The following is a 25,970-nucleotide window of genomic DNA, read 5'->3' on the forward strand; positions in this document are numbered from 1 at the left end:
AATAACTCAATAAGGGACTGTTAGAGTTTCTCAATTTTTAGTAGTTTACTCTCTCTTTTTTTATTGTCATTAAAATCAAATTATTGTCTAAGCATCATTATCGAAGGGTTAATAGCAAGTTTAGTCGTTTGGATATGTCTCAGTGTTCATTTCCCTTGCAGAAACAGTGCCTTTGGATGCTGAAACATGGGCTGTATGAGGCTGACATGCACCTGAAATGCTGCAGAGTGTTTCCCTTTGTGTTTCCAAATTGTGAAACATTTCGCCATGGTTCCAACATGTTTGGTACATGTTTTCGTATTTCATGGAATTTCAGGGGATCAGAATGGAAGGGGGTTACACATTTCCTGCAACATAGAATTCAATGCTTCTGTGTTTTGTTTGGCATTTCTTAATATTTATCATGTCCAAGTGATTTGAAAATATTCTGTCATATTTACATATACACACAAACAAGATTTCATAAAACTAGAGTCCTTAAGGTTCTCAAGCAAATCAAGTTTGATTTTACTTAGCTTTGAGTTGCTTCTGTATTGCATATGCTGAGCATATTTTGGGCTTCCAGGTTCCTGCTTTACATGATTACTTTTCTGTAGGGGCATTTTTACTTCACAGTGTTTTTCTAACCATGATTTTCTACAGGTAGAGCAAGGTCTGGCATCATTGTGCTTCCTTGTGGAGCAGGAAAATCCTTAGTTGGTGTTTCTGCTGCTTGTCGCATACGAAAAAGCTGCCTTTGCTTAGCAACAAATGCAGTCTCAGTAGATCAGTGGGCATTCCAGTTCAAGCTGTGGTCTACTATACGGGATGACCAGATATGCCGTTTTACTTCAGATAGTAAAGAAAGGTTTCGGGGCAATGTTGGTGTTGTTGTCACTACATACAATATGGTGGCTTTTGGAGGCAAACGTTCTGAAGAGTCTGAAAAAATCATTGAAGAGATTAGGAACAGGGAATGGGGTCTTCTTCTTATGGATGAGGTAATCTTTCTTGGAGAGCTTAGAAATAGAACCATATAAAATCAGTTTGGAGTCTGGACAAGAAAATTGAGATGCTAGGCAATACATTTTGGAACATTTTTGGATAATACCGATATATGTTGTAGCTTTTGGTTATTTATTTATTGTATGATCCATGCTGTGACAGGTACATGTGGTTCCAGCACATATGTTTCGTAAAGTCATTAGCATTACAAAGTCTCATTGTAAACTTGGGCTTACAGGTTTGTAACAGCTTTTTAGCTCATCAAGTTTCCATGAATATTGTTTGTACGCTTGTCTTGTGGAGATAACTTTGGTGGAATTTCAGACCAATAACAGTCATGTGCAGGCAATCACAAGTGACTTTGTTTACTTGCAGCTACACTTGTCCGAGAGGATGAGCGCATTACTGATTTGAACTTCTTGATTGGGCCCAAGTTATATGAAGCCAATTGGTTGGATTTGGTGAAGGGAGGATATATTGCTAATGTACAATGTGCTGAAGTGTGGTGCCCCATGACAAGGGAGTTTTTTGCAGAGTATCTGAAGAAGGAAAATTCTAAAAAAAAACAGGTCATCTAATTTAGGAAAACTTATTTCTTGCCTTTTCACTTCCATTATCCATAGTAACCATATGTGGTCACGAGGGGAATTGATTTGGGGGCAGTAATATAACATTCATACAGTAATCAGAGCAATGCTAATGCTAGGTCTAGGAATTTCTAGATAACTTGTGAGCAATTTTAGCACTATTAGATTCGATGATAACGGTTAATTAGTGTTTTCTGCCTTGAATATTATATATGAACTACATGTGTGATGGTATGGTGAGACCAATATTAGTTCAATGGGAACATGGTATATTTATGACCTAAGATCGTTTCATTTCCTCTTTGCAAAATTAGTTCAATATAACAGGGATATTATCTGCTGTGAGACAAGGTAGACTTTCTTGACTGTGTGAGCTTGGATCTTAAAGAGCATGATAAGTTTTGGTCCATCTGCTGTGAGACAAGGTAGACTTTCTTGACTGTGTGAGCCTGGATCTTTATAATAATGTATCAGGTGTTTTCTACAGGCCTTGTATGTGATGAATCCAAACAAGTTTAGGGCCTGTGAGTTTCTCATCCGTTTCCATGAACAACAACGTGGAGATAAGATCATTGTTTTCGCAGACAATCTTTTTGCACTTACTGAATATGCAATGAAGCTCAGGAAGCCTATGATTTATGGTGCTACCAGGTTTTCCTCTTATCTTTTTAGTTTAACAACTCTGTTTTCTTCCCTAAAATTTAAAGCATTTGTGCTTGAAAGTTGAAACATTTGTTTTGGAGTCCTTCCGCCTTAATAATCTTCATTGCTCCTATATGAATCGTATTTCGTTGGATTTCTGTTATTTAACATTTTATATGAAGGCCTCTGAGCTGTGTTTTTATTTTATTCAGTCATAGTGAAAGAACAAGGATCCTGTATGCATTCAAGCACAGCCCTGATGTTAATACCGTTTTCCTTTCAAAGGTAAGCATATTCATTGCATCTCTAAAGTCACTTCATGTTTTCTTTGATTTATGGGAACTAGGGTAAGAGTGGTTGTAATTGTTGACTAGTAGCTATTTGTGCCTGTCTGGAAGGTTGAACACTTTTTACAGTGCTTTTGTATTTCTTGCCCAAGTAGACCACATGCTAGTCTCTTTGAATGAATGGAATTAAAAAGTATAATTATCTTATTGTTACTAGCTCTTATGGTCCTTTTTGCCTGTAGTGCAAAATATCCAAGAAAAAATGGAATTGACCTCACCTATTTTATACCAATGTTATCAAAACCGAATTGTTTACTGAACAAATAGACCCCATGAACCAGGAAACAGTCAGAACTGGACCGGAACCGGTAAAAAAAACCAGACCAAAAAACTGGTCAACAAAAAACACATAAAATATTCAATATATATATATATTAATTTGCATCTATAAATGCAAACCATTTATACAAAAATAAGTAAAATTTCTCGTTTATATAGCATATAAAGGTGCACATAACCAAAATAACACCAAGTGCAATCCATCTCTGAATTGAGAATACATCAACAAACAGGCCCTAGATGGTCTCTTCCATCCAAACAAAATTCACGCATCAAAATTATTTCCTATATTGGGATCTTTGTCATCAATATCACCCTCTAAGCATTAAAATGATAGAAAAAGCTTAGCATGTCAAATCTGTTGGGTGTGGAGCATGATTATTTAGAGGTCTTTGTTTCAGTCGGATGTATACCCCAGGAAGTTTGTACACCCCTCCACGCGGGGGGGTGCGGGGGGGGGCATCCCCCCCGGCTGGGGGGTCTGGGGGCCAGCGGTCCCCCGGCGGGGGTTTCGGGGGCAGCGCCCCCGAAGCTAAAAATAGATGTAAAATTGCCTTGTAAAAGTATAGTAATTTCTAGTCAATCTGGGCCGTTCATTAGGTGGATGATCTGACAGTAGAACTTATGTTTAGTTTAGGGTTTTTTGCCCTAGAAGGCAACCCCTCTCTTTGTATGAGGGCATTGTATTGAGGCCAAAAAAAATGTGTATTCTCCGAGCGAGAAATAGAGAGGTGAGACTGTGAGAGAAAATAGAGGATATTACAGCGGATTTGCTGTAGGTTGTGTCTCTTCATTTCGCTGGATAATAGAAAGGAAGGACTCACTGTTCGGGGTGGACGTAGCCCAAACTGGGTGAACCACGTATATCTGTGTCTCTCTGGTTTTATGCGTTTTTTGTGTTTATATTTCTGCAATATTCTGTGTTCCATTGCTCTGTAATATATAATTTTCTAACAACTGGTATCAGAGCTAAAGGTCTATTTGGCTGACAAAGTCGCAGGAGAGAAGGGTTCTTGGTTCTAGTGGGAGCAATGGCAGAAGATGGTAAGTTTAGGGTCGAGAAATTTAACGGCCAAAACTTCTCGCTGTGGAAGATGCAGATGAGAGATAATTTGTATCAGAAAGATCTATACCTACCATTGGGCGGAAAAACAAAGATGCTGACGGGTATGACAGATGAAGAATGGAATCTTCTCGATAGAAAGGCACTCGGAACAGTACGGTTGTGCCTCGCAGCGTCAGTCGCCTTCAACATTTCGAAGGAAACAACGATATAGGGTTTGATTAAGGCATTGGCGAAACTATACAGAAAACCCTCGGCCTCAAACAAGGTATTTCTTATGAAACGGTTATTTAATATGAAGATTTCGGAAGGTGGATTTGTTGCAGACCCTTTAAATGATTTTAATACTGTTACAAGTCAATTAAGTTCTGTAGGGGTAAACTTTGATGATGAAGTTAAAGCTCTGTTATTTTTGTGCTTATTGGCAGAAAGTTGGAATGGTTTAGTAATGGCCATTAGTAACTCTGTTTTTGGATCTAGTACTTTAAAATTTGATGATGTTGTCGGTGCTATCATTAGCGAGGAAATGTGATGGAAAAGCTTCGGTGAAACATCGGGCAATGCTTTAAGTGCAGAGTCTAGGGGAAAAAATGGAAAGAGGAAAGAGCTCAGGATATCACAGTAAATCAAGGAAAGGCAGATCCAAGTTCAGATTGGGGATAGTGTGCTGGAAATGCGGAAAGAAAGTACACCTAAAGAAACACTGTAGATCTCGGAAGGGAAAAGAAGGAGATGCACAGCAAGAAAACAATCATGAAGCAAATGTGACATGTGAGGTGTTACAAGATGCTTTGATTCTTTCTTTCCAAAATATTATTGATTCTTGGATGGTAGAGTTAGGGGCCTCATTCCATGCCACACTTGATAAGAAATATTTTCATGAATATGTTCAAGGAGATTTTGGACAAGTCCGTTTGGGTGATGATAAACCTTGTAAAATTGTTGGAATGGGTAAGGTTCTTGTAAAACAGCTGAATGGAAACCAATGGCTACTAAAGGAGGTAAGGCATGTTCCAGATCTGAAGAAAAATCTGATTTCAATAGGGCAGTTAGGTGGTGAAGGTTGTGTGACAACTTTCACAGATAAAACTTGGAAGGTCACGAAAGGAGCCCTAGTAATAGCAAAAGGCGAAAAGGTTGGTACATTGTATTTATGCAATGGTATTTCTAACTCTGTCAATGCTTTAACTTCCAAAGGAGCAGATGCAGCATTATGGCATCATAGGCTCGGACACATGACTGAGAAGGGGATGAAGATTCTTCAGTCAAGGAATTTGTTGTCGGGTTTGAAGAATGTTGATTTGGACTTCTGTGTGAATTGCATTTATGGAAAACAGAAGAGAGTTAGATTTCTGAAAGTTGGGAAAGAAAAGAAGAGCGAAAAATTAAAACTTGTGCATACATATGTCATAGTTTTAAAAACCATTTTGAAAAACCGGTAACCGGTCAAACCGGCCGGTTAGATAGCTGGCTGGTCCGAACCGGCCTAAAAACCTGGTCAACTCCCTCGTTTGCCCGAATTTTGGCCCTAACCGGTAAAAACCGGCCGGTTTAGGACGGAACCGGCCGGTTTGTATCAAACCGGCCGGTTCCGTCCTAAACCGGCCGGTTTATGGCAAGCCCACCGTTTAATGAAAAAAAGCGCAGTTGTTTTGTGGGTATCAAACCGGCCGGTTCCGTCCTAAACCGGCCGGTTTATGGCAAGCCCACCGTTTAATGAAAAAAAGCGCAGTTGTTTTGTGGTTTAGGGGTTTTGGGGGGGAGGTAAAGGTATTTTCCCTCCAAAAACACCCTCTCCAAGCTATAAGAGACCCCTCTCACTCTCATTTGTCTCACACAACTGATTTGGAGTGTTTGTGAGTGTTTGTGAGCTTGGAGAGTGTGGAGTTTTTGCTGAAGTAGTCATCTTGGAGTTGGAGTTGGAGCTATTTTGGAGATAGTGTGTCGCTGTCAGTGGAGTTGCCATCTTCAAGAGGAGGCTAAGGGAGCTAGTTTGCATTTCCAGGTAAGGATTTGCACTTGATAATTCCTCATTTGAGTCTGCTGTCCATGAATTTTTTTTTAATGTGTTATACTTATAAACTTCTCACTTCTATGATCTATCATGTATGCTATAAACTCTCTAGCTCTATGCTATCAAATTTTGTAGCTTGAGCCTTGCATGTGCATTTGTTTTCCTACATTTATCTTTGGTTTTCCATTTTGCTTAGCTGCAATTTTTTTTTAAATGGCAGATTTCTTTGCAAATTGTTATTATTTCAAGCAAACATGGCTCCAAAAGGAAAGGACAGTGCATGGGTTCATTGTGATGTAATTGAAGGAAAAATGATATGCAAATTATGCCATAAATCTATTGGAGGTGGGGGTATTCTTAGGTTGAAACAACACTTGGCTGGGGTAAGAGGCCAAGTAAAGCCATGTGATGCACCAAAAGAACTGTTAGGTCCTATTAGGGCAGAATACATTGCCAAGCTTGAAAAATTTTATGAGGATAAGGCTAGGGAGAAGGCCATCCAAGATGAAATTGCAAGGAAGAGGGAATTAATAGAAGCCATGAAAGAGAGTGGGTATGATGATTATGAGATTCAAGACTCCACTTCTATCCCTTCCACCAATGACCCCTTTCACCATGTTCATCCTTCTGTTGGAGTTGGCCAATCATCAAAAGGAACAAAGAGAGCAAACATCCAAAGTTATTTCTCATCTTCTGCCAACATTGCCTCTTCTAAATCTAATCCCACTTCCTCCCAGCCAAGTTCTCAACCCACTTTGGATCAACATTGGAAAAAAAAATGCAAAGAAACTTCTCACCAATACATTGCTAGATGGTGGTATGATTCAAATATCCCATTTAATGCTGCTCGCTCACCTTATTACCAAGCTATGTGGGACTCTGTTATAGCTGCAGGAAAGGGCTTCAAAGGCCCTAGTATGCATGACTTGAGGGGAGCTCTTTTGCAAAAAGAGATATCTTCCATTGATGAGTATTTGGTTGAGTTTAAAGAGTCATGGCTCAAAACAGGTTGTTCCATTATGTCAGATGGATGGACCGATGGAAAGAACCGCACTATCATTAATCTCCTTGTTTCTTGCCCTCAAGGAACCATGTTTTTGAAATCAGTTGATGCATCTGATAAGGTAAAGGATGCAATCCTTCTATTTGAGCTTTTGGATAACGTTATTCAGGAAGTTGGGGAGCAGCATGTTGTGCAGGTCATCACTGATAATGCCTCAAACTATGTTCTTGCTGGAAAGATGCTTGAGGCCAAATATAAGACCATATTTTGGACTCCATGTGCTGCACATTGCATAGACCTCATGCTTGAGGATATAGGCAAAGTGGAGTGGGTAAAAAACACTGTAGAGCATGCCAAGTGCATTACAAAATACATTTACAACCACTCATGGGTATTGAATCTAATGAGGAAACACACTGGAGGCAAAGAGCTTGTTAGGCCTGCAATTACGAGATTTGCAACTCACTTCCTCACGTTGCAATGTCTCAATGGTCAACATAAAAACTTGTAGAAAATGTTTTCCTCTGGAGAATGGTCTGAATCTCGGTGGGCTCGTAGACCAGATGGAAAAGACACCAAAAAGAAAGTGTTAGACACTTATTTTTGGAAAAGGTCTGCAGAGCTTGTGAAAATTACCGAGCCCCTTGTTAAGGTGCTAAGGTTGGTGGATGGGGAAAGATTGGCCATGGGCTACATTTATGAAGCTATGGATCAGGCAAAGGAGTAGATACGGGCAGCTTACAAGGACAGGTTAGCTAAATATGGCCGTATATGGGAGATCATTGATAACAGATGGAACAATCAACTCCATCGTCCTATACATGCAGCCAGGTATTTTTTGAACCCAAGGTATCACTATAAAAATCGGCTAGGAGATCAGCATGATGGGGAGGTCAGAGCTGGATTGATTGATTGCTTGGAGCGCATGGTCCCTAACCATGTAGACCAGTTGGAAATACATAGGCAGCTTACTATTTTCAATATGGCAAGTGGTACTTTTGGCAAAATCTTGGCAAAGATGGCAAGAGATGTGGACCAACCAGGTAAGCAATTCCAATTTCCATTTTGTTTTTCATTTCAAGTTAAAATTGTTTACGTTCTTTACAATTCAAATTATAAACTAAGTTACTAATTATTGTCTTTTTCTTTGCAGCACATTGGTGGGAGTCACTTGGTGGCCAGTGTCCTCAATTGCAAAGGTTTGCAATTAGAGTCCTCAGTCAAACTTGCAGTGCTTCAGGTTGTGAGTGCAATTGGTCTGTTTTTGAGCGCATACACACGAAGAAGAGAAACTGTTTGGAACAAAAACAGTTAAATGATCTTGTTTTTGTGCAATACAACCTTCGACTGAGGAGGAACCAAATGATGAGCAAATCACTTGATCTAGATCCCATTGTGTTGGATGATATTGATCCAATATCAGAATGGGTGGAGGAGACTGAAGATCCTGTGTTTGAGGCTGATTTTGATATCGACATGGCTTTAGCGGGGGATGAGGTAGATTATGTGGCGGCATCAGAACCAGGATCAGTAGCGGCATCAAGGAAAGGCAAGGAACCAATGGAAGGCACTAGTCGTGCAGGTCGACAAACTCGTGCTTCCATTAGGTCCACTTCTATTGTCATTGGTGGCATTGATACTGATGTTGCAGATCAGGCTGAGGCATCCTCAGACTCTGAACCAGATGATGTCTATGTAGCTCCTGATGATGATCCTGTGTCTAGTAGTGGTGATGGACTTGATGATTGATCATGTGTACACTGTAGACTTGTAGTAGGCCAATGGCCTCATAGCTTGCAGCATTGTTTTTGGACTTTATAGGCCATTTAGAGCCTCATTTCTTATGTATTTTGCTATTTTGTCGATGATATGTATTGCACTCGGTGCCATTTTGATATATTCACCTTTGCATGGTATATAAATGAGCAAACTTTGCATATTTTGTCTCTATTGGCTTGGAATCATGGTTTTACATCTTAAAAATAGTTTTGTTTCATTAAAAATTAATTATTTAATGTATTTTTTTAAAACCGGTTCGTTTAGACCAAACCAGTCCCGGTTAGACCGGTTCCGGTCGGTAAGCCGATTCATTAGGTGGACCGGTCCGGTCACCGGTTCCGGTTTTAAAAACATTGACAGATGTATGGGTACCTACTCAGGTATCATCTCTCGGTGGCTCTCGTTATTATGTTACTTTTATTGATGATGCAACTAGAAAAACTTGGATTTATTGTATTAAGAATAAATCTGATGTATTTGATACTTTCAAGAAATGGAAAGCTTTGGTTGAGATTGAGACAGGAAAGAAATTGAAGTGTCTCAGATTAGACAATGGAGGTGAATATTGCAGCAAAGAGTTTGATAGGTACTGTTTAGAGCATGGAATTCGCAGAGAGAAGACAGTTCCAAGAACACCACAAGAAAATGGTGTGTCAGAAAGGATGAACAGAACAATCATGGAGCGTGCAAGGTGCATGAGATTTGCATGCAGGATTGCCTTTACAGTTTTGGGTAGATGCTGTAGATACTACTGTTTATCTAATAAACAGAGGGCCTTCAAGTTCCTTGGATGGTGGTGTTCCAGAGGAAACATGGACAGGTAAAAAGGTAAACTACTCCTTTTTAAAGCCTTTTGGTTGTGAGGCCTTTGTCCATATTAATAAAGAAAACATAACAAAGCTTGAGGCAAAATCAAAGAAATGTACCTTTATTGGATATGGTGTTAATGATTTTGGTTATCACTTATATGATTATGAAAATCACAAAATCATTAGGAGCAAAGATGTAATATTCAATGAAAAGGTCTTGTATAAGAATCAGTTGTAGGAAAAGAAACAGGAAAAAGAAAACAAGGAATACATAGTTCTTGATGAGATTAATGAAAAAGTAGAGGTGCCTGAAAATAATAATAATCAACAATCACAACAACAGCAACCACCACAATAGCAACAGGCACCCCAAACACCTGAAAGTGGTGTTAGAAGATCTACCACGATAAGTATACCCCCTGAACGATACTCTCCTTCATTATATTATTTATTGTTGACTGATTCTGGTGAACCTGAATGTTATGAAGAAGCAATGCAGGTTGAAAGCAGGAAGAAGTGGGAGCTAGCCTTGGAAGAAGAGATGGACTCCTTAATGCATAACCAGACTTGGGGCTTAGTCAGGTTGCCTGCAGGTAAAACTACATTGCAAAATAAATGGGTTTACAGGCTGAAGGAAGAAGATGAAGGAAAACAGAGGTACAAAGCTAGACTTGTGGTGAAGAGGTTTGCGCAGAAGAAAGGTATTGATTTTGATGAAATATTTTCTCCTGTTGTTAAAATGAATTCAATCAGAACTATTTTAAGTCTAGTAGTAGTTGAAGATTTGCATCTTGAGCAGTTAGATGTAAAGACAACCTTTCTCCATGGGGATTTGGAGGAAGAGATATATATGCAGCAGCCATTCAGCCACTCATGGCTGTAGTATTTGGGGTTCAATGAGTGAGCCAAACAATGTAAAGGTGTACAATTCTTGTCCCATTTGCTGACAAGAATATCATGTATGTTATCATAGAAGGCCTCTGGTGATGTCTCATACTCGGGGCACTCACTCTGTAGAATAATGCTCCTCACAGACTCAATCATGGAATCCCATCCCTTATAAACCTCTCCTAGGATGGGTTTGTCTGTATCTGCAAATCGAAGCAAAGAAATGATAGGGTCCATGATCCGAATAATTAGATCTACCTTTTCCCACCAAGCATCATCTAGCACTGTGTCCTTCACTCTTTTAGAGGCTACTTGATCTGTCTTTCTCCAAAAAGACCAAAACTCAGAAATAACCATGGACCCAAGAGCGGTCTTGACCTCCCTCAACCTCTTCAACATCATGAATGAAGATGCAAACCGTGTATCAACGATCTTCAACAATGATAGATTGCTGTACTCCTTGTAGATAGTGAGGGCATTTGTATGATTTTGCACAAAGTTACGGATATGTCTTGCATCCTCAATAATGCTTCCAATCCAAAGCACATCAGAAGCAATGGATTTCAGTGCTAAGTTCAATGAATGGACTGTAAAAATTTCTCATTTCCCACCCCGGTTTTCAGTTTCACCTTATTTCTCCAAAATAGTTAAATGCCATTTCCCATATCCATACATTTAACAACTGGAAAATAAATTTTGCTGAAAACACACATTCTGGAAAAATTACAGAATGCTGGAAAATGCAGAAATAAAAATCAGCACATACAAATAGCCATTCAACACATTTAAACATAGTGATTTTTGGTCAAGGCGACCCTGGAAAAACCCCCTACAACTCTTGGGGAAAACCAGTTCGAAAGCTCCTTCTTATTTCTGCAAAGTGCTTTTTACAGTGAGAGAAAATATTCAACAAAAAATCAGCAAGCAAACTTTTACAACATATCTCGTTTTCCGTGCCTCACAACCAACTGAAAAAACTTGCAAACAGTAACACTGAATAGCAATAAATGCTGTACAGCCTCCTCGATTTTTGTGCCAAATTTCAGCATTAAATGCTGCTGTACGGCCTGCCTAGAAAAGTGTGCAAGCTGCCATAAATGCTGCTGTATGGTTTCCTCGATTTCTGTGCAAAAAAATAGCAGTACAATGTACGGATTTCTGCCTAGAAATGTGTGCCAAGGTACAACCACTTGCTGTACAGCCTCCCTTGAAAAATGTGCCAGCAATTTTCAGACTTTCTGCTCCTCGATTTCTGAGCAAACTCGCTGTACGGCCTCCTTGGAATCTAAGCCAAAACTACTGTACGGCCTTTCTAGAAAATCGTGCCCAAAACTTGCCCTTCACTGTGTGCAAACTCAGCTGTACGGACTTGCTGGAATGCTACCTTGGAATGTGTGCCAAGCTGCTGCCTCCTTCTCCTCATTGTCCAGAAATCTCCCTTGCTCTCTTGCTCTCCTTCTCTCAATCTGCTCATGAAAGAATGAATGACCTTTTCCTCCTTTCCCTCTTTTAATCTAACCCTAAGTGACTTTTGGGGAATCCCTAAATCCAATGGCTGAAATAGATTGAGATCTAGGGTTGAGATTAAATGCTCATTTAAATCTCACTTTCTATTTTTTAATTCACCCTACTTTAATAAAGACCCACTTAGTCATTTATTTCCAAAGTCACTTTTCCTTTATAATTTTACATTGACTTTATTAAAGTCACTTTAAAATTAGACTTTAGTAACTTTATCACTTAAAGTCACTTTTAAATTAGATTTGACTTTATAAAAATTATAAAGTCACTTTAGGAGAAAAAATAAATTCTTTTGGACACTTTGCGCTAGGCCAAAGATCAAAGCCTTAGGGAACCACCTGTCCTCCGGTACCAAATTTCAACACTCCCTCTTATCGAGGAAGGTGTTCCTCACCACACCCATCTTGTCTCTGAAGCAGTCATGCTTGCCCCGTGGTAAGGCTTTGGTAAGAATATCTGCAACCTGCTCATCAGTGGGAATATACTCAAGCTTTACAGCGCCCTTCTGAACACAGTCTCTGATGAAATGATATTTGATCCCGATATGCTTTGACCTGCCATGAAATACTAGATTCTCCGTGAGTTTAATGCAACTCTGATTATCACAGTAAATCACTGAAGGTCTCAACGGCTGACCAAATAAGCCAAACAACATCTTGCGAAGCCAGATGGCCTCACAACTAGCTAAACTGGTTGCCATATACTCTGCTTCCGCTGAACTCAATGCTACTGACTGCTGCTTCCGGCTGAACCATGACACTACTGCCGAACCCAACCCAAAACAGCACCCTGAAGTGCTCTTCCTATCAGAAGCACAACCTGCCCAATCAGAATCAGTATAACCTGCCAATCTCACTCCATCCCCCTGCCTATAGTCCAGACCATAATCCATTGTCCCCTACAAGTACCGCAAAATGTGTTTTGCAGCCACCCAGTGAACCTTCCTAGGCTCACACATGAATCTCATCGTGTTGACTGCAAAACAAATATCTGGTATAGCATTGACCAAATACATAAAGGAATCAATCAACTGCCTGTACAATGTGGGAACCACCAACTCGGAATCTGAAGCATGAAGCTTCTTCCAGTTGGTGATCATCGGTGTCGACATGGGTTTACAATCTTCCATGTGGAATCTGCCAAGGATGTCCACAATATACTTTCCCTGCCCCAGGAAGAAATTCCCCTCCTCCTGCCACACCTCCAAACCCAAAAAGTAATGCATCAAGGCGATGTCCTTCATCTCAAACTCCGTCGCAAGATCTCTCTTGCTGTGCTCTATGAGTCTCTCTGCACCTGTAATGACCAAGTCATCCAACTGCGACTGACTCAACTGCTGCTGAGGGTCTGGCTGATCCAGATACTCTAACTCCCGTGATCTCCTAAAGGCCCTGTCCTCCTCGAACTTCACATCCCACCTGACAACAACTTTCCTCTGTGCAGGAATGTAAATCCGAAAGGCCTTTGAGGTCTCACTGTAGCCCACAAAGATACCCTTCTCTACGGTGGGCTCTAGTTTGGTCTTCTTCTCCTTGGGTATGTAGGAGTATGTAATGCACCCAAAGATACGAAGATGACCAATATCAGGCTTCTTCCTAGAAAAAGCCTCCTTCGGAGTCATGTGCCTCAAGGCACAATGCAGACTCCTGTTCTGCAAATAAACAGTTGTGTTGCAGGCCTCTGCCCACAAGAACAATGGCAACCCCTGATCATGTAACATGGCTTTGGCAGCACCTCCGATGGATCTGTTCTTCCTCTCTGCAACCCCGTTTTGCAGGGGGTTGTAAGGAACAGCGAACTCCCTCCTAATGCCTGCCTCCGCACAATAGTCAACAAACTCACCAAGGGTATACTCTCCCCCATTGTCCGACCTCAGGGACTTGATCTTCTGACCTGTCTGTGTCTCCACAAGAGCTCTGAACTCCTGAAACCGCTTGAAGACCTCACTCTTGGTCTTCAAGAAATAAATCCAGGTCCTCCTGGAGTGATCATCAATGAATAAAACATAGTACTCATATCCACTCAAGGAAACATGAGACATATAACTGCTCAATTGGAATGAATCAAATCAATAATCCAAGTCGCTCTGCTGTCACTGCTGGGAAAAGGGGATTTGGCAAACTTGCCCATCGCACATCCTCTGCAAGTATCAAAGTGATCAGTACTGAAATCTAGCACACCTGTAGTGATCTCCCGCAAGGTCCTCAATGCTCCATGATACATATGCCCCATCCTGCGGTGCCAAATATCACACAGCTCAGAACTGCTAGCTCTACTGTCGGTACTACTGCTCAATGCCAAAAGGGGTTGGAATGCAAACTTGTACACCTTTGCATGGCGTACACCTATCACTCTAGCTGAATCAGTTGGAGTGCCCCTGGGATACATCAACACCTGTCCTCCCCTGAACAGTACCTCATATCCTCTGTCCTCCAACGCTGAGACGAATATGAGGTTCTTCCTCATCCCTGGCACATAAAGAACATCTGACACCTTCAAGGGAGGTTTGGACTCCCTTTGAAATGTCAGTGTCCCCACACCGACTGCTCTAACAACTCTGTCATCACCAAGTACTACCTCTATATCAGTGTCACTCTCTGAAATCTCTGAGAAGTACTCACAGACTCTTGTCATGTGACGTGAAGCCCTACTGTCCACATACCAGATACTCGAAGATGCCCCGCTAATCAAGGGAAAAGCATGCTCCCTCTGAACCTGTGTGGCAGGTGATCCTGCACTAGAGGACTTACACGCAGTGAACGCAAACTCCTGGTCAAAACGATCTGCAAAGTCCTCAACCTCTGCTGAAGTTGCCATGCTCTGGTTCTTCCCCTTCTTCTTCTTCTTCTCTGGACACACAACTGCATAGTGTCCCATCTTTTGACAATTCCAACACTTCACCTTGGAATAGTCCTTCTGTGTGTTACCCTGTTTACCTTTACCTTTGCCTTTGCCTCCACCATTGCTTGTGGAAGCCTACTTCTTCCCTTTGCCTTTGTTGCCTCCTGCCAACAGTGCTACATCCTCATCTTGCTCAACTGGCTTGGCTGCCCCAAGCTGACCTTTCCTGATCTCTGTCTGAATGCAATCATCCCAAAACCTCTCCCATGTGGGAAGGGTCTCACGTGCACAAACCCCATCAGCAAAGTTCATCCATGAACGGGGGAGGCCATTCACTGCAATCCGCACCAACTCAGTGGGTGGAATGACCTCTCCAACTGCTGCCAACTCATCTCTCACATTAGTAATCTTTGTGAGATATCCAACTGCACTATCATTGCCCATCTTAATGGTCTTCAGCTTCTCCTTCAGGACCATTTTCCGGTTCTCATTGGTACTCTGGTAGAGATTGGACAATGCTGGTACTCTGGTAGAGATTGGACAATGCTGTCCACATCTCATGGGCATTTCTCTTTCCTCTCACATGAAGAATGCAATGGTCTTTGACTCCGTCTAGAATCAGTCTCTTACCCTTGTTGTTCTTTCTATTATAAGCAGCCAACTGAGTAGCATCAGTAGGCACAACAACAGGGTTCTGTGTGGTATGCACCATGATGTCCCAGACTTCTGCCTCCTCAAAGATGCTCTGCATTCTCTCCTTCCAAACGCTGTAATTGGAATGCCCATCCAACCTATCCTCCACCCTCAATCCCAATGACATCCTGCTGTCCTAAAACTGAAAAATAGCACTGCTGTAGTAAGGATAAAACTGCTGTTTGTGAAAAATCAGCTTGCTGGAATTTTCTGAGTGAAAAATCAGCAGGCTGTAATTTTCCTCCTTGCTGTCCCAAACTGCACTTCAGCACTCAAGCTCTGATACCATGTAAAAATTTCTCATTTCCCACCCCGGTTTTCAGTTTCACCTTATTTCTCCAAAATAGTTAAATGCCCTTTCCCATATCCATACATTTAACAACTGGAAAATAAATTTTGCTGAAAACACAAATTCTGGAAAAATTACAGAATGCTGGAAAATGCAGAAATAAAAATCAGCACATACAAACAGCGATTCAACACATTTAAACACAGTGATTTTTGGTCAAGGTGACCCTGGAAAAACCCCCTACAACTCTTGGGGAAAACCAGTTCGAAAGCTCCTTCTTATTTCTGGAAAATGCTTTTTACAGTGAGAGAAAATATTCAGCAAAAAATCAGCAAGCAAACTTTTACAACTTATCTTGTTTTCCGTGCCTCAACCAACTGGAAAAACTTGCAAACAGTAAAACTGAACAGCAATAAATGCTGGACGGCTTCCTTGATTTTTGTGCCAAATTTCAGCATTAAATGCTGCTGTACAACCTGCCTAGAAAAGCGTGCAAGCTGCCATAAATGCTGTTGTACGGTTTCCTCGATTTCTGTGCAAAAACAGCAATACAGTGTACAGATTTCTGCCTAGAAATGCATGCCAAGGTACAACCACTTGTTGTACGACCTCCCTTGAAAAACGTGCTTGCAATTTTCAGACTTTCTGCTCGTCGATTTCTGAGCAAACTCGCTGTACGACCTTCTTGGAATTTGAGCCAAAACTGCTGTACGACCTTTCTAGAAAATCGTGCGCAAAACATGCCCTTCACTGTGTGCTAACTCAGCTGTACAGACTTGCTGGAATGCTGCCTTGGAATGTGTGCCAAGTCGCTGCCTTCTTCTCTTCACTGTCCAGAAATCTCCCTTGCTCTCTTGCTCTCTTTCTCTCAATCTGCTCATGAAAGAATGAATGACCTTTTCTTCCTTTCCCTCCTTTAATCTAACCCTAAGTGACTTTTTGGGAATTCCTAAATCCAATGGCTGAAATAGATTGAGATCTAGGGCTGAGATTAAATGCTTATTTAAATCTCACTTTCTATTTTTTGATTCACCCCACTTTAATAAAGACCCACTTAGTCATTTATTTCCAAAGTCACTTTTCTTTTCTAATTTTACATTGACTTTATTAAAGTCACTTTAAAATTAGACTTCAGTAACTTTATCACTTAAAGTCACTTTTAAATTAGATTTGACTTTATAAAAAATTATAAAGCTACTTTAGGAGAAAAATTAAATTCTTTTGGACACTTTTCCCTAGGCCAAAGATCAAAGCCTTAGGGAACCACCTATCCTCCGGTACCAAATTTCTACATGGACAATGCAAGGTGTCCAAAACACTTGTGGATATTTAGCTTCTACAATCATGCCAGCAGCCTTGCAAACAGGGGCATTATCTGTAATGATTTGCACACAAGAATCAACACCTACATCTTCAATAACTTTAATAAATAACTCACCAATAAATTGTGCATCCTTGTATTCGTCAAGTGTATCCACTGCTTTCATGAAAACTGGATCACTCAAGGAAGACACCATGAAGTTGATGATTGGGTGTCGTGTTGGATCTGTCCATCCATCAGAACCAATGCTAACCCTAGATGTTGGCCATGATGCTACAATAGGCTCAAGCATTTTTTGCACCGCTTTTTTTGCCTTCGTCAACAATGTGGTTCTTAGCTTCTCTGACCCAGGAGGCACATACCCTGTTGGAGCCCCTTGAGTTAGAGCTCGGCACATCTCAATAAATAGAGGTGAATGTGCAACATTAAATGATATGAAGTTTTGATAGAAGAAGAAGGCAATGGTGAGATCAAGCTCTTCCCATCTCTCTTTTTGGAAAATCTTGTCCAGTGGACCAAGTGCTCTTCATTTTGATGCTTGTCCCCCAGTAGAAGTAGAACTCTCAAATGGAAATTTGGTGGTGGCTTTCCTCAAAAATGGAAGGGGGTCTTCATTCTTGGGTTTTCTTGATTTTGAAGCCACATGTTCCATACCAACATTGGCCTCCTTTTCCAATTCTTTTCTCTTTTATAAAGAAACAACTTTACAAGCTCCAATCCCACAACCCGATAAAGCTAACAAATGTGATTTCACACGGTAATATGTGCTTTGGAAAGAAATGTGACAAAAGCTACATTTCCATTGCACATTGCCTCCTCCCTTTCCCTTGGTGTTTGGCCCATCCTCTCTTGTGACATATTTCCACAATGGATATTTATCATTGTCTTTAGGTCCTCCTCTTCCCTCAACATTACTTGCAGCAGACTCTGATGATATTGGGGGAGGAGGGGCATCTCCACCCATGACATTCTTGCCCTTCCTTTGCCCCCTAACTGCTGCCTTTGATTGAGCCATGAACACTGTAAAAGAAATGAACAAAGCATGCACAAATTTGTAAATAAAAAATCATATACAAACTGTTGTAAGAAATGCAAAAAATGGAGGTGAAATGCACTTACCTGGTGCTTGAATCTCCTTGCTGAATGTTCTACTTCCTTAACTCCTTGCTGCAAACCCTTCTCCCCTTGCCAATAGCTCACAAAACACTTGCCAAATGAAAATATGCGTGGCTGTAATGAGCAAATACGCCCTTTCAATACCCGCGCAGATCACTATTTTCACCTAGCGAGTCCTGGAAAATAGGACATGATTCTCAAAATCGTGACACGCTGCCAAAATCGTGACACGCAGTCAGATTTGACGTGGCAAAAAAGGACACGATGTGTCATGTTTTTTGGACACAAATTTTGAGAGAATCGTGTCGGACACGATGGATTCGGATTCGTGGGGCCTATAGGACAAATCCAGTTACTTAGGTAATTTCTAGTCAATCTGGGCCGTTCATTAGGCAGATGATCTAACGATAGAACTTATGTTTAGTTTAGGGTTTTTTGCCCTAGAAGGCAACCCCTCTCTTTGTATGAGGGCATTGTATTGAGGCCAAAAAAACAGATGTGCATTCTCCAAGCGAGAAATAGAGAGGTGAGACTGTGAGAGAAAACAGAGGATATTACAGCGGATCTGCTGTAGGTTGTGTCTCTTCATTTTGCTGGATAATAGAAAGGAAAGATTGGCTGTTCGGGGTGGACGTAGCCCAAACTGGGTGAACCACATATATCTGTCTCTCTGGTTTTATGCGTTTTCTGTGTTTATATTTCTGCAATATTCTATGTGTTCCATTCCTTTGTAATATATAATTTTCTAACAAAATCAAGTTTTTGTTTTTGTTTGAGTGATGGGTATGTTTTTAGTAGGGTCATGATAGAGGAGTTCAACAATAAATGCCACTAACATCAAGACACATAGAAGGCTTGATGCTCTTGATTAAATTATAGTTCCATACACTCGTACATGACAAAATCCAATGGAAATGTTGCAATCCTTATAATCCTGAAATCTTGAAAAACTGTTAAGTCTGCTGAATTTTTAGTGGGATCCAAAATTGTACTTCTCCATATGAAATCCAATGAGGTTGGAAGCACCAAACATCTCGAGTCAATTAATGGTAATGTTAAAAGTTTAGTAAAAGGAGGACCTTTCACTTTAAGAATTTAACATTACCCTTGATTGGATAGCATTAGTAGGGCAATATGGTCAAACACTAGGCTTCCCCACCCATAAATTATTTCTTTTTAAAAAAAATGTGTTCAAAGGGTCCTTTGTTTGTACAGTTCCGACCGGTTCGGTACTGAAATGGGTGGTTTTGTGAAACTGAATTGGCCTTTTCCGGTCCATGATACCGGTTTGGACCGATTTTCCTTGAAAAATTGTTGGATTGGCTAGTTCAGTCTAGTCTGATTTGGTTCTAATAACATTGTTTTATACTTAAATTACTTTTGCAGGATGTGAGTGGAAGATCTCAGGTGCAACATATTCTGTATCTAAATCTATTGATGTGAGTAGCATCGGGAGGTCTTCTACCAGTGTTCCATGGGGGCGCGTGCCCCAGGGTCGAGTGCGTGCACCCCTCGCACCCCACGCACCCGGGACGGGGGGACGTCTGGGGAAATGTTTCCCCACATCCCCCTTTTGGGGAGACGCAGGGGGGTACGTTTCCCCAGTGTGGGGGATGCGACTCCCCAAAAGGCGTCCCCCCTCAATATGGGCTATGCGTCCCCCATTAAATTTGCTTGTAAACAATGATTTATGACAAGGAAAACCTAGTATTTGACCATATTTCCCTACTAATGCTATGCAATTCATGGTAATGTTAAATTCTTAAAGTAAAAGGATGAAAATGAAAGATAAAGGAAGTGACATTCTCCTTTATCTTTCATTTTCATCCTTTTACTTAAATTTTTAACATTACCATGAAATGACTTAGGATGTTTGAGAGTGGTTCTGACCTCATTGGATTTCATATGGAGAAAGTAGAATTTTAGATCTCACTCAAAATCCAGCAGACTTAACAGTTTTTCAGGAATTCAGGATTCGATGGATTGCAATGTTTCCATTGCATTTTGTCATGTACAAGGGTATGGAATTAGTATTTAATCAAGAGCACCAAGCCCTCTTTGTACTTTAGAGTGACTTTTAGACTCATCACTCCACTGTTTTTGAGTTTTAGTTATATCAATTTACTATTCCAGTATTCAGATTTTAGTATCTATTATAGTCTATTATGGTTAATACTAATTAGATTCTAGAATGATGAATGATGAATTCTAATTTTAAATCAATTTAGAATCTAGAATGATGAATGATGAATAATGAATATGGATTGGAGTATTTCATTATTGAATCTCGTGGTCTATGGATGAATCATGTATGTATTAATAAGGATGATGAGTATGGATCAATGTATTTCATTATTTAATTCAATTATGTATGTATCATTGTATTTATGCTTTAATTATTGAATATGAATTTTGAAATATATATATACCCCGATGTCCTCCCGTCTCCCCTAAATTTCCCTAAAATTTGAGGGTACTCCCACACGTCCCCCTTCCACGTCTCCCCGCACCCGCGTCTCCCCGTCCTGGAGTCTTGGTGGATTGTCTTCTCAATTGCTTGGTGTCTTAGCATGTGGAAGTCATTATTTGCCTCTTCTAGTGATTAATGTCTTCTTTCCTAAGTTTAACTTAAGAAAACTACAACAATCAAAGTCAATTAACTATTGTGGCCTATTGGGTTATATTCCAAGGATAAATAATTTAGTTATTTAAGTGTCTTAAATAATTTCCACTGTTGATCTTCAAGATGTTTCTAGAAGGAAGATTCAAGATGTTTCTACAAGGAATCTTCAAGATATTTCTACAATGAAGATTCAAGATGTTTCTAGAAGGAATCTTCAAGATGTTTCTAGAGGGGAGATTGAGGTTAGAGATTTGGACTCAATGAAGATTATAAATGAAGGCTAGTAATGGATGTGAAGACACAATGAAGAGCACAAGTGTGTGAGCAGTCGTCACAAGAGAGAGAGCAATTCTCTTTGCAGTGCGAGTGGCTTAGTGATTGGTGCCCAAAGGAGGAGAAGTGCAAGTGGGTTTGAGTGAATTCGGGAGGGGCAAGTCAGAGGAGATTACAGGGCCAAGTTTTCGGAAGGAGATCGAGTTTGTCTGGAGGAGGCCGAGTTGTTGGAGTATTCAGTTTTTCAAGACAAATTAAAGCACATTGAGATCAAATATCACTTCATCTGAGATGGTGTAGAGAGGAGCAGTGAAGATCTAGTACGTATCCATAGATGAGCGGATTGTAGACATTCTCACCAAGCCTCTGTCTAGAGAAAAGTTTGTATATTTCAGAGACAAGCTTGGCATGATGCAGAATGTCTCCCTCATTGAGAGGGAGCATTGATGTCTTTGCAAGATCAGACAAACCATCTCCTGAGAAGCCATGCTGATTTGGATGGGTCATGCTGATTTGACTAGGACAGATGGATACATTAACTTGAGAAGCCATGAGGACATTGGCTAGGTCATGTTGATTTGACTAGGGGTGAATGGCCAATGGCAATTGCAGGATTGGACCAATGTTGCACGAAGCGGAAGCGCGGAGCGCGGAAGCGTCATTTTCCAAAAATCTAGGAAGCGAAGCGTCCGCGGAAGCGTCTGCTATATATATATATTTTTTTATATTTTTTTGCATTTATACTCAAAACAAACATCCCAAATACCAAATTAATTGTAGAAGACATGAAAACATGCATATTTTTGCATAAATCAAGATAGATATGGCATCCATGATTCCATTGTAGTTACTAGTATGTACAACAATCATCTATATTCTAGCTATTACAAACATACATCAAATTTTTAAGCATATTATAAAACATAAAACATTTAAGCATATTATAAAACATAAAACATAGAGCATATTATGATTTATCTAGCAAGTGAGCAACTGTCAACATTTGTCATGTCCAAAATTCAAATAATAATGTTTACAAAATATGTCACTTGGTCACCGCCAAGCCAAAAAGGTTCAAAATTCAAATTCACAAGTCTACAAGTCTAATGAGTAATCTATGACAAAAAGAAGTAGATTGTGAATATATCTACTAATCTCTCCTCCTTCCACCACGAATAGAACGTGATGGCGGGCCTCCACGTGGTGGCAATGAAGAAGATGGTCCCTGTGTAAGTCGTGGCACTGGAACTGATGAAGAAGAACCCCCTGCCGTTGGTGTTGAACCATGGAACCTAGAAACCAAGGGACCAGATGGGGGTGGGGGTTGTGGCATATCAACACCCGTGTCATCATCCTAGAATCGCTCAAAAAATTCATGCAAAAAAAAAAACACTAGTTAACAAAAAAATTAAAAACATGAATTAGAGAAATGCTTTATAAGGGAAAATTGGAAAATTCATACCACAATGGACATACCTGGATAAGAGAATCCTCTAATTGCTCTAGTCGCAACACTCCATCCTCCAAATTGGGCTCCTCTGGATTCTTGTCCCAAGTCAACAAGTCTTTATTAGACTTTGCATCTTCACAGTAATGGGACAACAATCGCAAGTTGTAATGAACATAAACCAAGCTCTCTGCCCGGTCTAAATTCAACCTGTTCCTTTTAACACTGTGGATGAAAGAATAAGAGCTCCAACACCTCTCTGCAGAAGAAGTGTTTACCACCTGTGATAGCACCCGCAATGCCAAACTCTGTAGAAGTGGAGTAGGCCCTCCATGCATGTTCCACCACTCAAGAGCAGAAAAATGCTCTCGATCTTGAATTGCATGCATGCTCCCAAATGGACCAGTGTTGCTCGTATAGTTGCTCACCTGTCTCCGTACCAATGCAGCCTCCTCATTATCAGGGATTAATCTACTCAATGCAGCCATATATTTTTCGTGAACCTCTTTATCTTGGTGTGGTTTTTTCCTGACTCCCCCCCCAGGTGCTGGTTTTGAAAGCCATGATGGATGATAGTATTTAGGTGTCAAAACATATGCTAATGCATGCAATGGAACATTTAGCATATCCCATCGGTTTTCCACCTCTTCACGAATATAATTGTACAAGGTGGTATCTCTAGGCTCAACAATGTCTTTAATCTGCCCCAACATGCTATCCATTTGCTCATACACCTCCCCAATTACTGGTCGATCTGAATCTGCAAACTTGATCATGTAATAAATTGGTTTGGTGAATTGCAAAACATATTTAACCTGTGACCAAAAGTAACTGTCAAGAACAGTGTCCTTGACTTCATTAGCACCATCTGTGTCAGTGTTAATTTCATCCCATGTTTCAGCACACACCAGATTAGTTAAAGCTTGTCTCACCCTCACTAGCCGCCTAAAGGTGAGGTAATAACTAGCAAATCTTGTCTTTGCAATTTTAAGCAATTGCAACTTGGAGTAAGTGCCATAGAAGTAGTTTACCCTTGTATGCCCTGTGATGAATTTAATGAGCTGCTTCCCTTTCTTGTAAACCTCAGCAATCCACCCACAATCTTTGTGTTTCACAATATCATGCATCAAAAGGTTCAATGTGTGAACCAGGCACCCAGACCAAAAGATGTGTGGATGAGTACGCTCAATAATTTTTCCTGCTAACTTACAATTTGCTGCATTATCTGTGATCACTTGAACCACATTATTCGGACCAACATCTTTGATTGATTTCAATAGGAGATCTGCAATGTTTTGTGCAGTTGCACTGATGGAGGAGGAGTCATGAGATGCAATAAATACTGCACCACTAGAAGAAACACCAAGAACATTTATCAAATGTTGGTTTCTAATATTTGTCCACCCATCTGATACAATGGATACCCCAGAATCCACCCACTCATGTGTAAAACGTGTCAAAGCTCTTTGAACCTTAGCTTTTTCTCTTTCTAATAACACTGTTCTAGCTTTCTCATAGTTGGGGGCCTTGTATCCTTTTGGGGCTTCATTGATGGCCTTTACCATTTCATGCCAATAGGGAGAGCGAAGCACATTGAATGGTACACCGCAAGCACAAAGAAAACGGACTATCTTTCCATCCACATCATCCCTCCCAGCAACATTAAGGAAATCCCCTATTGTTTTTCTACCTCCAGAGGTTGCAAAAGTACCATGAGGAGATGGGCAACTACCAAATTTAGAGGTTGCACTTGATTCAGAATGAGTTTTTTGTTTCTTGTTTTTTCGTTGTGCAGCCATCTCTATTTGGATGTATTTTTCTCTTTGTTCACTTGAAATGTTTGGGCAAATGGTTACCCCCACAGAACCCTTTTTTTCATCACTCTCCAGCACCCCACAAAGATGCCTCCTCAGACGGGTATATGAACCCGTATATGGTTTTCCTCCATGACAACCATGAGGGCACAAAAATTTGTAAGATCCACCACCCTTTCCCCCTTCAAGTTTGGTCACATAGTTCCACAAGGGATTTGATGTACCTTTCCCATCTTGTGCTTCAGTGTCCTCTTCAAGTTCATCCCCTTCCTCTTCAAACCCTTCCTCCTCATCATACATTGGGTCACCAAGTTCATCCCCTTCCTCTTCCCCTCTATTCCTCACCCTTGCCATCATTAAAACCAAGAGTGGAATGATACATAGAAGCCAAAAGAACACCATCTTGGAATATGGATATAGGTGGTGGACAACCTGTAAATAAAGGAGCAAGTAGAAACAATGGGAAAGAGTAGGAGAGGGAGGAGAAAAATACAATTTTTTTTTCAAAAAAACAAGGGAGTTTGGGGTTTGAACTTACCTCTTTAGCTCTTGTAGATGAAGTCCTCCAAGCTCTTGCTCCAAGCTCCTCCTCCTTCTCCTAGCTCCTCCTTCTTCACTCCTCCAAGCTCTCCTCTCTTCTCCTCTCTTCTCCTCTCCTTTCCTCTCTTCTCTTCTCCTCTCCTCTCTTCTCTTCTCCAACTCTCATAAACTCAAAGTGAGAAAATGAGAAGAGAATGGGGGCTTTATTCTTTTCTAAACTCACCCTAAAGTGACCCTAACCCACCCCTAACCCACCCCCTCATGCTTAGTTAAGTTAGATTTTAAATGAAATTAAAAAAAAAATTTGATATCCGCGGGTTGCGTGCGGGTTGCGCCCGGGTGGCGTGCGCTTCCGGGCAGGTTGCGTGGCGCCACCTCATGCCAGAACCGCATGCCGAAGCGCGATTCCGGGGGGGCTGCAACCTCATTGGCAGGAATCGTTTCAAAAACAAGGAAGCGCGCAACCTAAATTTCGGAATCGCGATTCCTGTGGAGATTCCGGAACGCTTCCGCACGGGTCGCGGTTCCGGGATAGGATCCGGGGGGGGGGGGGGGGGGTGCGATTCCTGCAACCCTGGATTGGACAGATCCTCTCTTGAGAAGCCATGACGGACTATGGCTGGGTCATGCTAATTTGAGCACTTTTGTTGGGCCATGCTAATTTGGCTAGGGGTAAATGGCTAAGGATACTCACATTTCCTACTCCAGGATAGAGTCATCTATAGACGTGCATGTGAAAAAACACTACATCAACATAGCAAGCTCATGAACTTTTCTTGTGGAGGAGAAATTTCAAATTTCAGCTAAGGAGAAATTTGTTTGTAGCCAAGGAGAATACCTCCCTCGCTAAGAGGGAGTGTTGATTTTTTGTAGCATTGGTAGGTATTCCCATATGACCTAGAAAAATTAAGTAAATTTATTATCTGAGGTCTCCAAGTTGGCCCAAAAAGTCAAGTCGACTTAGGGGGTGAAAGAGTGTGTCCCTTGGGTTATTTTACCCCCATTCAACAAGTATATATAGAAGATGTAACATCTCATTTTCTCAACCAAGCAAGAGCAATTTATCTTTTCTCTTTTCATCATCTTATCTCTCTTGC

At 40.8% G+C, this 25,970-nt stretch overlaps 2 protein-coding genes across 3 annotated transcripts in view; one reads left to right on the plus strand and one right to left on the minus strand.

The window, feature by feature from the left end:
• Positions 1-25,970, plus strand: part of LOC149234573 (general transcription and DNA repair factor IIH helicase/translocase subunit XPB1-like) — a 217,791-nt gene that overhangs the window by 132,304 nt on the left and 59,517 nt on the right. For both annotated transcript variants that reach the window (XM_089371870.1, XM_089371869.1), the window contains exons 11-15: positions 643-980; positions 1,147-1,222; positions 1,360-1,553; positions 2,059-2,222; positions 2,426-2,498. In XM_089371870.1, coding sequence (XP_089227996.1) covers positions 643-980; positions 1,147-1,222; positions 1,360-1,553; positions 2,059-2,222; positions 2,426-2,498 — 845 coding nt within the window. The remainder of the gene's footprint in view (positions 1-642; positions 981-1,146; positions 1,223-1,359; positions 1,554-2,058; positions 2,223-2,425; positions 2,499-25,970) is intronic.
• On the minus strand, positions 21,863-25,122 carry LOC149234575 (uncharacterized). The gene is made up of 2 exons (XM_089461204.1): positions 22,549-25,122; positions 21,863-22,426 (listed from the first exon to the last, which is right to left on the minus strand). Exons 1-2 carry the CDS (start codon positions 24,733-24,735, stop codon positions 22,223-22,225), a joined length of 2,391 nt encoding a protein of 796 aa, XP_089317330.1. The 5' UTR covers positions 24,736-25,122; the 3' UTR covers positions 21,863-22,222.

Source organism: Pinus tabuliformis, chromosome 8 (genome assembly GCF_031772625.1).
Source record: "Pinus tabuliformis cultivar Carrire ecotype Pingquan chromosome 8, CPIR1, whole genome shotgun sequence".
NCBI lineage: Eukaryota > Viridiplantae > Streptophyta > Pinopsida > Pinales > Pinaceae > Pinus > Pinus tabuliformis.